At 46.6% G+C, this 13148-nt stretch overlaps 1 protein-coding gene across 1 annotated transcript; it reads right to left on the bottom strand.

Annotated features, from left to right (window-relative positions):
- Positions 1-10523: 10523 nt before the first annotated feature.
- Positions 10524-11920, bottom strand: LOC146207012 (prolactin-releasing peptide receptor-like). Its single transcript, XM_084576043.1, has 2 exons — positions 11882-11920; positions 10524-11453 (listed from the first exon to the last, which is right to left on the bottom strand). The coding sequence occupies exons 1-2, from the start codon at positions 11918-11920 to the stop codon at positions 10524-10526; spliced, it is 969 nt and encodes a 322-aa protein (XP_084432169.1).
- Between the last annotated feature and the right edge of the window lie 1228 nt (positions 11921-13148).

The following is a 13148-nucleotide window of genomic DNA, read 5'->3' as shown; positions in this document are numbered from 1 at the left end:
CCTTGGAACACTTGGAAGTACTATACCGTCCTGTACTCTATCACATACCGGTTGAACCAACCCTGAATTGCACGCTTCCATAACTGAATCCGAAATGTATGCAGCAGCATGTGCATGAACTAAGAACAAAGCTGCCGATGCTGACAAAATCCACAACGCCATGATTCGAAACCTAAGCACAGAGCAAATAAAAGCTCACTCAATACATTACTAATTCCCCATGGTTGGAAAAGACCATGCCAGAGGAGTGGAAGCATGCAGAGATCATTGTCATACCCAAGCCGGGGAAACAGCCCATGATCGAATCCCTGCGACCATCGGGACTGAAAAATCCCGACTAGACTTCATACAAACTACATAAAAGACAACAATCTCCTCCACTCACCCATGATCGGTTTCAGATCAGGGTTGTCAACACAATATGCGGAACATGATGTTGCTGAAGTATTAAATATGACCTTTAGTTCTGTATTTACTCGTGAACCAGATGGGGACCTACCGGATATTCCATCCTTTGGTTTTACCCCGCCGGGGTGGCGCAGTGGTTACGGTGCTCGACTACTGTTCCCAACGACGCGGGATCGAATCCCGGCCTCGGCGGCCGCTTTTCGGTGGAGGCGAAAAGCAAGGCGCCCGTGTACTGTGCGATGTCAGTGCATGTTAAAGAACCCCAGGTGGTCGAAATTTCCGGAGTCCTCCACTACGGCGTCTCTCATAGCCTGAGTTGCTTTGGGACGTTAAACCCCACAAACCAACCAACCAACAATATGCCTTCTTTCTCTAAATGAAGAACCCCTGACCAATATTCGAAGAGGCGGGGAGCCCCTCATTGCACTCGATATCAAGAGCGCCTTCGACAGTGTATCTTATCAAGCAATACTAGAAGAGCTATCCAACATCAACTGCGAACAACGCACCTACGAATATATCCAGACGATCCTGTCCAGCCGTACTGCCACCATAGGAATATGGAAGACAAGATCTGATCATCAAGCCATGCCAAACAAAGGCACTCCCCAGGGCCCCATCATGTCATCCTTTTCTTCAACATTGCCATGCCAAGGGTCGCAAAAGCATTGCAAGGCTGTCCCTAACATCGGCTTCCCTCTGTATGCCGACGACATCACGGTTTGGACACGAACAGGCTCCCTAACCGACAAAAAAAAAAATATCTTCAAGAAGCCGCCACCTGTATGGCGGCAGACAATGCGGCTTAAAGTGTTCACCAGATAAATCTAAAGTAATCCGCATCACAGGCAAATGGTACAACTACCTGACTCAAGGTCAAATCCAAATTTACCTTGAAGGAGAACAAATCTGAGACGTCCCACTCATCAGAATCCTAGGAATGTGGCTCTAAACCGACCGCAAGGTAACCCACGCCATCAAACTCCTGAGCGCAACAACCACTCAAGTATCACGCATGATACGCCGTGTAGCCACAACGTGAAAAGGAATGAGGGAACAGGATACTATGCGGCTTGTCCAAGCGCTGATCATCAGTAGAGTCGCATATGGCACCCCTAACTACCACTCCTCAAAGCAGAACTCACAGAATAAATTCCATCATCAGATTAGGCATTAAAAATACCCTCGGCATCGCATAATACACTGCCAACAACAAGCTCGAAGCGCTGGGCGTCCACAACACCTTTGAAAAAATTCAAGAGACCACGCTCTAATCCCAAACAGAGCGCTTGCTGAAAATAGTAGCGGGCAAACAAACCCTGCAAACACTCGGCTATTCAGCCGCCTTGCACATCACCCAATTAACGACCAACGTACCACTTGAAAGCAGAGTTCACGTACACGTAGCTCCCATACGCAAGAACATGTCGACCCACACCTACGAAGGCCGGAGATCAGCTTGAATGGACTCCACAAGACGCGCGACAGGAAGAAGCGACATGGGAGCCTACGTAGGCGGAGCCTTGTATCCCTATCCCCACACGGGAATGCAGCGGTAGCCACCGTAGTGGGCCCCAACCACTAAGAACTCATCAGCCTATTCATCCAGAACTGCACCGTACATGAAGCAGAAGTGGTTGCGATAGTCCTGGTCATACAGCACGGAAACGCTAGCAGCCAATCCCTCCACATCGTGACCGACTCACATGTGGCATCGGGCCCACGTTACACACATATATTAAACGTAAAATATCATGAACCAAACACACTCAGGATTGGAAGGAAACAAGATCGCAAATGGCCTAGCTCGAGGATACACAAACCGAGGAGACCAAGATCGAACATTCTCCCACCAATCACTAATGCAACCTATATCAACTGGCTACAATATACTACAATAGCAATGTCTCATGCGACAGTTGCTACCAACACCTCACAAGCAACTAAAAGCACAGGAGTCCAGGAACTGGAGACAACTACAGACCAACACTCTTCCTAACCGTCAGTCATAAATACAATATTTTCCTAAATCGATACCGCCCCACCTGCCCATAGTGGTACGGCCAGCCCACAGCCTACCATGTAACATGGAGATGCACCGGGCATAAACTATCTAACTTGCAAACACATAAAAGGAAGGAATAGTGGGAGGACTCCCTGCCTAGCTTCGACTTCCAAGAGCTACCACAGCTGGCTCATCAAGCCCGAGCGGCGGTAATGACCACAGGAGCTCTGAAATCAGAGCCCGAACCACGACTACGCTTTTGGAATTTTTGTTTCCGAAATCAATAAGTTTTTATTACTACTACTAAGACATATGTATCTCTGGGTAAAAGCCAATCGGATGAGAATTAATTCACATAAATGAAATGCAGTTTTTTTATGTTCCACGAAAAAAACCCAACAGTCAGAAAGTATTAGCATGCATGAGGCAACGGAACCTATTGAATCGGTTGAATGTGGAAAGGCGCTTGGCGTGACGCATTCCAAAAAACATATTCAATGTGCATGTAGAGTACCTTGCATTAATGGTATATCTATTGGCATTATATGCAGAACGAGGCATATGTTGCCGGCAAAAGTTAAATTTTGCCTAATACGGCATTTGTGCTTTCGCTTTACAATACCGCTCTATAAACTGGTATACTACAGGCGTTATTAACTTGTTCAAGTTAAATTTACTGCAAAAAGGCGGCAGCCGAAAGTATAGCTAATGTACCCTATTGTTATCCCACTATAGTGCCTTGTTTTTTAAATACGATATTTTTCTAGTATTTTATTTCTATAATTAGGATGGTTCATGCATTACAGAGCCTTTTTAAAGACCAACAGAGTTACCATGAAATGTCGTGCATAACTGCAGGGAAATCCTGTCAAGCAAACATGACATAGCCAAAAATTGTACATGCCTACACACCGGGTACACTACAATACAGTCATTATTTTACACTTTGCCCACTCTGTTAAATAAATTGATGATGGAATATTTTTATCTAAGACGTCAGTCTAACAAGTCTGTCGTTAAAATTTATTTCTCTAACCAACGTTGCTTTTTCATGCCAGAATGTTGCCTTTCTGTCCAGGTGTCAAAGTTGCATTTGTTCATTGCACTGTACATTGGGCCTTTCATGGTATAATTTCCTTTAACGGTTCTGTGACCTTCGCTTTTGCTGTATTGCCACATTTTGCTAGGTGCCGGGGCCCTTGTCAAGCTGTTCAATACAGCTTCTAGCCCTGGCTCCTTCTATGTAGAAAAGAAAAATAAACAACCCAAACTGAAAGAAATACAACTTAAATCGTTATAAAATCGATCCTGACGACACCTGCTGTCACCCAGGTCCAATGGCCTTTTCACGGCTAAATATATTCTGTTGGTATGACATCAATACGCCTTGGTAACCTACCGGTCTAGATGCAGGATTAAACTTGCACCGTGTTGGCGGAATGGAGATTTCGGAACTCAAATGTAGGAAATAGATTTCACTTGTGTATGACTGTCACAGATTTTGGCCGGTGTTCTGCATGACACTAATTGATTAATTGAAAGCACTCGGATGAGGTTGGTTGAAGGGGTGGTTCTCTGCAAAGTTCCACATGAGACCGCCCTCCTAAATAGCAAAGCATGCAGCTCAAGCCCCAAGCTTCAGCATGACAAGGACTTCTGGTAGCGATATCTCAAAAGGCACTTTCCATTTTTGAACATACCGTAGAAACAGCCAGCAGAGTTTAAAAAAGAACAGATGCTTTCGCATAACTGCAGCGCAAAAAAAATACGAGCACCAAAGAAAGGAAACACAACACGACACGGACAATCTCTGCACTCATAACAGATTTTATTTAGCAAACGCATGGGAAATATAAAGGTTCCGCCGCGTATGCGCGCAAAGACAGAAAGGAAGTACACGTGCCACCGTAAACATAAAAACGTTTTCACACCGTGTAACACAAATTGTGCTTTGTATAAGTGAACTGAAGTATCATTTACGCAATAATCGCATTTTTTCTTTATGTGGTAAGCTTCCAGTAGTTCACGTGCAGTTTGATATTTGCTTTTGCCTAGAATACATGCACCAATCCAAATGCTTGCATCCTTGCAAGCAAAGTAACCAACTTGCCGAAAAGCTAGTTTTACTAAAGCATATTTCATCTACAGTGGGCCCTTCTTTGTGTGTTAATCAAGCACTTACTTCTGTCGATTCTTTAATTACCAATATCATCTTCATGACATGCCGTGCCCGATGCATCGTCGTGTGGCTTAGAAAAGCCCGGATTCCGAAAGAAGTGAGTGCCCTTTTCGGATTCGTAAAACCATCGTGGGGGCATGTAAAGCGCGTGGGAAAGATTCATCGCTCGGAGCTTTGGCGTCATGTACTGTTGCACCTGGACTGACTGTCAGCAGCTTGCTACACCCGGTATCCACACTGGCTGGCGGATTCCAAGTTGTGCTACTTGAAGTGGTTCACGGCTCATCTGACTGAGATCTGGTGGAGCTTATACAATAAGGCGCGCCTTCCAGATTCCACAGTCTACAAAAAGAAAAGTACAAGCCAATGGAAACCTCAGAGCTCAGAGCCTACGCTCAACAAGGGACTCAAGTACGGGGTTCAAGACCTAGCTGGCAGCACCGCATAGCAATGAAAGCGCCGACAGGAGAGATGCTTGCTCGAAGACTTCTGCTAACATGTTGGCACGTCTTTGCGGAAAATGGTTGCTTACTTTCAAGAGAACGGGCTCTCTCTTCTCCAGGCCGACAAAAATGGAGGGTTTGTTGTTTTGCCGGAAGATTTTTCTCCGTGAAAAAGCCCTTCAGGCTGTGAAAAAAACTTTACCGTGAAGAAACGCCGTCCCACAATAGCAAAAAAGAATGTGGCCAACTTTTACAAAAACGTTGTAAACGAAAAGCTGTCCAAGCAGATAATCAGTCGTAAAGGCAATGCTTTGAAAGTGTTTTTAGTGCCAAGACGCATAAACCAGATGTACCGTTTCGAACTCTTGTAAGTTGAAATAGAACATGGCCGTTGCTTGTTAGTCGGTTCCTGCAGAGATCTTTGCGAGTTCTCATCATTAATGACCCTTTTCTTAAAAGGAATTCCAGAGAAATTTTTGATTTTCTGAAATCCAACCACAAAATTGGCTTCGCGTTCTCTGTCGACATGGAACATTTGTTCTATTCGATAGCCCACCAGTTGTTCGCGTCACTGAAACAGTACATTGACAAGAATGGCGTCGTCCTTTTCCTGAATGCAGCTGGTATGTCTGTTGACAATTTTCTAACGCTGTTAGAATTTTACCTACAAGGAAATTTTATCGCTTTTTTACTACCAGCGCTACTTGCAAACTAGAAGAATATGTATTGGGTCTTGCGTTTCCCACATTTTAAGTGATTTTTTTTTAGCCAGTATTGACCAGATTTTAGCATCTCTGTTTAAACCGCACAAGGTCACAAATGTGTACCGACAGGTTGACCATTTTTTTATCTTGTTGGAAAAGCAGAGCCCTTTACACTACTGCGCGTTTTTTTTTTTCACAGGATTTTAGACGCTTTCAAACAGCATGGAAACCTTCACTTGCAAAGTGCCAAAGAGAATATTAATCAGTTTTTAAATATTCGTATCAGGTTAAGTGGGGAACATATGTGTTGGCACTACGCCCCCTCCCCCCCCCCCCCCCCCCCGTGTACAAAAACGGTTGTTACCAAATGATTCAGCACACTCTAAAATAATTAAAAGAAGCATTGTGAACTTGTGGCTCGAATATGCACTAGATAAATTGTGCGGACATGAAATGCAGGCAAGCTTTGACGGCCAATTGGCAAGAAATTTGGTCTCGGGCTACCCTCAGTCGACCGTGACGGCTGTTGCTGAGATCCTCTTGAAAAAGGTAAAGAAGAGCGCTACGTGTGACAGATACTGTGCCTTTTCTATCTTGTAAATCAATTTTAAACGCCGCTGATGCCTGCTGTACTAACGCCTCCTAGACATTTGGGGCGCTTCTGTTGAGCGCACCTTGCGCCCGGAAGTTGCCCCATACCTGCACACAGTCTCGCATAACTTGAAGAAAGTTGCGACCAGGTTTAGAGTGCCGCTCGTTTTTTCGGCTCCGGAAAAGATGGGCCCTCGTATCTCCACTAAGGAGCTGGATGCGGGAAAAAGCATACGAAGCCCAGAGGAGTGGGAAAAGCCTATGTCGGTCGATTGAAAGAGAACGACGAAGAGGTCTTGCCAAGGGTGTTCGCCGCATTTTGATAGTGCAAGGATTCTAAGCAAACATCACAATGCACGTGATCTACTTGAAGCTTACCACATAAAGAAAAAAAGTGATTATTGCGTAAGCGATTTATCAGTACACTTATACAAAGGAGAATTTGACGTTTTTCTCTGCCACACGTTAAGATGTGTCACTCGGTGTGAAAATGTTTTTATGTTGACGGTGGCACGTGTCCTTCCTTTCTTTCCGTGCGCGCATCCGCGGCGGAACTTCTGTTTCCCATGCGTTGGCGAAGTTAATGAGTGCAGTGATTGTCGTGTGTATTTCCTCTCCGTCTTTTTCCGCGGTTATGGGGAAGCAAAGTAACGAACTTGCCCAAAACTAGTTTTACTACAGTGCAGTGGGGTCCGACCTTAACGCGACTCTTATTGTCTGTCGAAATTTGGGCTTGTTGGTTCATACTTCTAAGCAGTAGCGCTCACGAGGGACTGAGAACGAGAGGACACCCTCTCGTTCTCAGTCCCTCGTCTTGACCGCGCTACAGCTTAGACTTATTGTGGACCACGAGGTACGGATGAAGCGACACGGCAGCCTTAACGCGTTTCGTAACGGGCCGCGATAGGCGAACATCAAGCACATGCGAAAGAGCCACGCTCGCATTGAGTTGCAAAACTTTCTGGCTATGCAGCCAAAGCTACAGTGCCGAAACGCATCAGCTCACTGCGCAGCAGAATATAATCACTTCGTAAATTTCGCTTATCGTGCTCTGGTATATTATACCATTATTGAAATAATGACGTTATTAATATATCATGGTTGTGCTACAAGACAAGCGTGTACAACATTAATGTAGGTAGTACATTTCCAAATCGCTACAGTACGCCGAGCAAACGGTGTGGCTGCGCCGTCTGTCGAGAATCTCCTGAGGAGTGCATCGACTGCTTCTGCTGCATCTACCCGCCGGTTTGGCACGCTTTCGCAATGCGGTTGTTTCGGTAACCTACGCAGCGCGTGATGTTTATTAATCACAAATGTACGCTCGCTTAGGCCTTATGTATTATAGAAAGTCATTTCTGTGTCGTTGGTAGCTCGAAAATTATAATTTCAAGCAAATGTGCAACTGAAACCGCAACTGCGGCCAGAAATACCAAAACTACATGGTTTAATAACACAGTGATGGAAGCCTTGGCTGAATAGCCAGAAAAAGCTGTCCGGGAGTATGGTACATTTCATGGGTCTCTAAATACGAGCTGGACAGTTGTTATTTTACAAACTGAGCACACGTTTGGTGTGTATTGCATGCATAAAGGTCACCCTTGAAACGGCGAGGACGAACATAACACTTTTGCAGACGCACCCGTGTAACGCTGGACGAAACTGTTTCTTGTATGTCTCGCAATTAAGTGAGACAGCTGTATTTGTAAATACGTAAGTCCATGATTTAGCGAGCCTAGAAGTACTGCCTCTCAACGGAAGCGCTACCATCGAGCGGTACTTCCCTGGGGACATTTCATGCCAACAAATTTGGCGAAAGCATACTGTTGCGCAATCTTGGATTTCTGTCTATCCATTGCTTACGCGGCTTCATTGTCCTCCTACTAAAATTACCTGCTTCCGAGCTCCTCACTTTCACCATACGACCCCCGAAATATCCTGCATGCATGCCCCTCATTTATATCCAAGTAAACATTAACGCGAATAGCGGCACAGATGTATCAACACCCAAGAACGTAATTCCAGGCTAAAGAGCGCACGCACAAAACCTAATGTGGGCACCGCCGTAGTAACGTCTGGATGCTCGTCTTTACACATTTGAGCCTTTGCGGCGCTCGGCTGACACTTTATGTTTGTGGTTTACGTTGCAAGTAACGGCGTATTTTTTGGTAAATTTAGTAATGTACTGGTTGCCATTTCGGAACTGCAACGGGTGACTTACGTTAAGATATGTAGATAACGTGGGGTGGGAAGTTATCAGTTACTTTATATTTCAATTGTCCACCTAAAGTGATGTTGCGAACAAACAAAATGTACAGGTACTCTCGACGACCCTTGTTTCTGTTCGCATGCATACCAGAAAACAGCTTCTCTTGACGACGCACCTACCTAAAAAAAAAAAAGAAAGAAAGACCCATAAAATAAACCACGAAACACGAACAGAACACGCGTTCACAAACTTGCTTTTGCTTAAATTCTACAAGTTGTAAATATTCGAAAGTTGTCACTACGCTACTCTAGCGCTGTTTATAAACTTTGTCTGAAAAATAAATTTTGCTGCTTTCTGCGACTACGTTTCTGATTACTTAGTTCGCACAAACACTTGCATTTTCTTGCAGTAATTGTACGGGTTGAATTGAAAAAAAAATACTTTTATGTGAGCAAATATATTTTTCCGGAATTATGCCAGTTAAGCATTCGTTTATTTTATTTTTGTTTCCAGTATCGAAGAATTTCACAGGCACTTCCGAACTGTGGCAATCGTTTTTAAGTAGTTCGTACTCATACTAAAATTACAGCGTTTCCGCTTGGTTCATGTGCTGTATCGGCCAATAGGAGTAGTGGGCTCATTTGGTCACGTGGTTCGGCCGCCATCGGGCCCAGTCAGCTATCGGCCGTGCTATGCTATCCCTCCGCAGGAGTGCAAAGCGAAAATGGCGCTGCTGTGACCCAAGCAAGGAGGAGGTAGCGAGGGCGGCGCCAGGAGCCATTGCCAATTCGTCGACTTTTCAATCTTTTCAAGACATCAATCAAATGCTAAAATTGTCCACCGTCACAAATTTGCCCTCCTTGGCATGTCATAATGAGCATCTCGTATGCGCACCCTCGTCTGACAAATATTTCCTGCCATGCAACGCTTACCCATCACTGCAGTTTGACTTCGTATATAACTTTGGTCTCAAGCTTTTCCAGGCACGGTTTGAAAATAACAGTGTTCTGACGATTCACAGCACTTAGTAGTGCACCGTACTTACTTGCTCCCCATGGATAAGCATTTAGACACTACGAAGGGCATTCAACATTAAAGAGTGGGGTTGTTTTGAATCTCCTACCTTTTTAGTAGGCTTCTTCGCGGTCACATTCTCTGCAGCAATTGATTTTCACTTTTTCTTTAAGAGATATCACTCCCAGGCTGTTTTTCAAGGTCTCTTCCTTGCAACGACTGACTTGCCATCTGAGCAAGAACCGGTGTGGTTACCGAGATTCGTGACTGGTAAGACTAACTTTCAGAAAGAATGACCTCAGCGAAAATCGATATCGCTTTCCCAGCACGAGAATCAGTCAGGAGCAGTGAGCACTGAAGCTGAGCATGAGCACGTGATCCAACGTGCGATAATTCTTTTACACGATGGTAAACTGTCTCTGTGATGCTTCTCATGTTGTGTCTAGTTACTAAATTCTGCGTGTCAGCAAACAAATCTAAGGGAAAATAAGGGCTGCTTGTGAAGTACTTACATACAAAGGAATCCAACGGCCACTGGCACCAAGGATCTTTTTAGTGTTGAACGATATAAGACAATAATGTAATCATGAAGATAATTGATTAGAAAATCGATGTAAAAGGACCCCATGCCACCGAATTTCGGGAAAATGGGTAGGAAGCCACGAAATCAGATCGAACTTAATCCATTCTGTCCGCAATTGCATTATTACTGGATGGAAACGCAAAAAGCCCTTGTGGTAAGTGGCTCGCTCCGTGTAGACTGTGTTGGAAATGCGACGTTGCAGTTTTGGGACAGCAATGTTTCCAAAATCCCTGTGTGTCCTTTTTCTGAAAACATGCTGCTGCTTCTGGACTGTTGGTTCGATTGCCTAAGATCTACTTTGGAGCAGTGTTTCTTGACGTGAGTCCTGATTTCCTTAGATTCTTTCTGAAAAGTGCGCTCGGGCTGAAAGGTCACAAAGGTTGAGGCTCACCGGTCATGCGCCGGCCGGTCGCTGCGCAACGTCTCGAGCACAGTCTGTTCGGGTGGCAGCGGCCGCACGAACTGGCGCCGGAAGTTGTCGTTGAACCACGCGTAGAGCAGCGGGTTGTAGCACGTCGAGCTCATGGCGACCGCATGCGCGGCGCAGAAGAGCTCGTCGCCCAGCGGCCAAGTGACCGAGGGCGCGTGGAAGTCGGCGAGCAGGTTGCACGCGTTCAGGGGCAGCCAGGCGAGCGCGAAAGCCAGCACCATGGCGAGCAGCATGAGCTGGGTGCGCCGCGCGCGGCGACTGCGGTGGCGCAGGCGTCGCGCGACGCGCACATAGCAGCCGCCCACAACGGCCAGGGGCAACAGGAACTGGGCGGCCGCCGTGAGGGCGCCGAATAGCTGACGTCCGCGCTCCGAGGGCCACAGTTCTTCGCAGAAGGCGCGCCCGTCGCCGCTGCGTACCAGGCGCACGAAGGCCGCGTAGGGCAGCGTAAGCAACGCGCTGGCTGCCCACAGCGCGGCACACAGGGCAGCGCAAGAGCGCGGCCGCAGCAGCCGCCTCCGCAGGGGGTGCACAACAGCACGCAGCCGATGCACGGCGATCGCGGTGAGCGTGAACGAGGAGACGTACACACTGACGCCCTGCGCGAAGGGCACCAGGCGGCAGAGCGCCGCACCGAACGGCCACCGGCGCAGGAACAAGTAGAGCGGCGTGAAGGGCACGGCAAGCGCGCACAGCAGGATGTCCGAGAGTGCCAGGTTGGCCACCAGCAGGTTGGTCACGGTGCGCATGGCCCGCCGGCGCAGCACCACGGCGCAGACGAGCCCGTTGCCCGACACACCCACGGCGAAGACGATCGCGTAGAGCAGGCCGAAGAGTGCACGAGCAGCCGCGACGCCGCCGGTCCCCGCCGATGTACTGTTGGCGATCTGCGCCAAACACCCATGTTCTCCGCTGTGCACAATGGCCCTTGAATCATTGCCCCACTCAAGCAGTGAGCAACATCAACTGGGGAAACTAATTACCGGTGAGCACAAAGATTGTTGAAAATTTAGGGCCTTTTCAAGCAGACATTTATGCTCCGCAACAGCAGCTGCTCTTGTATCACCTGCCTTGAACCAGGCAGAAAGAACGCGAAGCGAGAACACGACGTCGTCGCTTTTCGTTTCGCCTCTGCCAAGCGGTTCATTAAGCTTCGGCTTTATTGTTTTTTCCATCGACTTGCGCTGGCTGGTGTATATCTCGTCACCTTGCCATTTTGTTTCACACAGCTGCTCTCCTTTTATCACCGTCAAGCGTTTGGTCGCATGTCAGCGAGCTACTGTCATAGAGTAGCATAACCGACAAGATGACACACGCGGGCCATTTCGCGGCCGAGGTTCCACGACTCCGCCATACGGCGTTGCACCTACAAAAGAAAAATATACCTTAAGGGCTGTGAAGGAAAAGCAAAGTATAGACGGGTAGAAATAACTAAATACAGGTTAGCTGGTTGCTATAGTCAAGGTAAGAATAAGTGGAAAATATATTAACAGTTACGGCTAGGTGGGATGCGCAGCCGCCGACCGATTCATAGGGCCTTAACCATATATCCATTTATTTGTTGCAAAAGAAGCGGCCGTGGCGGCATTTTCCCATTTCCGGTTACTTTCCAAGATGTGAATTGTGACTCAGCGCAAGCATGCAGCTATGTTATGGATGCGAAAAAAAAAAAAGAACAAAAGGCCTATTTTGAAGCGGCCTTCTCTGGCGCGCTTCGCCCGACTGTGCCGCTGTGGGAGTGTTCCCACTTACAATATCGGCGCTTGCTTTTGCCGCCCTAGCTCCGGTTTTCGGCCTGCTTCGAAAGACGTGCGGCATGCGAGCAAGTGGGAAGGAATCAAAGTACGAACTGTTCCGATGGCACTGCGCCTGGTATCATTTCCTGATGGCCACTTGCTACTTTTTAGTGTCATTTATTTCAATGCTACTAAATGATTATTTGTGTCAGAATCAACGGCCAGTGCCTGTGCACAGGGCTTCCCGGAATGTTATGGCTTCATATCTCTCTAAATGTTGGGGAATTTCTGGCAAAGTGAAAGCTGCTATTTGCGCGCTACTGAACGCCGGAAATGATGAATAAAAGGGCGCAGACGGAACGTAGACACGGAGAAGAATACAAGACAAGCGCCGTATTCACAACTGGTTTATTGGAAAAAATACGAACTCTTAAATATGGACAAGTATCTAATCGACAAAACATACAGTCAGCTAACAAATTTAGGAGAAGAAGAAAACAATGTCAAAATTACGCAGATATCCTATTTCTCTCTTAGATAGTGGAACTGAATTGCTTACACAGTTACCATATGATGGTTCTTTGCTGATGACGACGAAATAAGACCTGTGTATCTTCATAGACTGCAATTGTTGCACTCTCGCAGGTGTTCATTCACACCAGAAGAGCCATCATTTTTGTGTTCACGAAGTCGAATATTTAAACATCGCCCAGTTTGTCCTATGTAAGCCAAACCGCAGAGAAAAGGAATTTTGTGCACCACACCAGATTCACAACGCACAAACCTTGCTCTATGCTTTACTTTGCAGTTGCGGGAATCATTTGCCACATTTTCTGCCTTTCTTTG

This window comes from Amblyomma maculatum, chromosome 1 (genome assembly GCF_055883805.1).
Source record: "Amblyomma maculatum isolate TAMU_Amacu chromosome 1, ASM5588380v1, whole genome shotgun sequence".
NCBI lineage: Eukaryota > Metazoa > Arthropoda > Arachnida > Ixodida > Ixodidae > Amblyomma > Amblyomma maculatum.
This window is presented reverse-complemented; position numbering and strand designations above follow the sequence as displayed.

Bases quoted from the DNA above. Each gene is read 5' to 3' on its own strand.
- LOC146207012 (XM_084576043.1), bottom strand. From the start codon at position 11,920: ATGGCGGAGTCGTGGAACCTCGGCCGCGAAATGGCCCGC. The intron at 11,454-11,881 runs GTGTGTCATCTT...TGTTTGGCGCAG, and splicing joins TCGGCCGCGAAATGGCCCGC to ATCGCCAACAGTACATCGGC.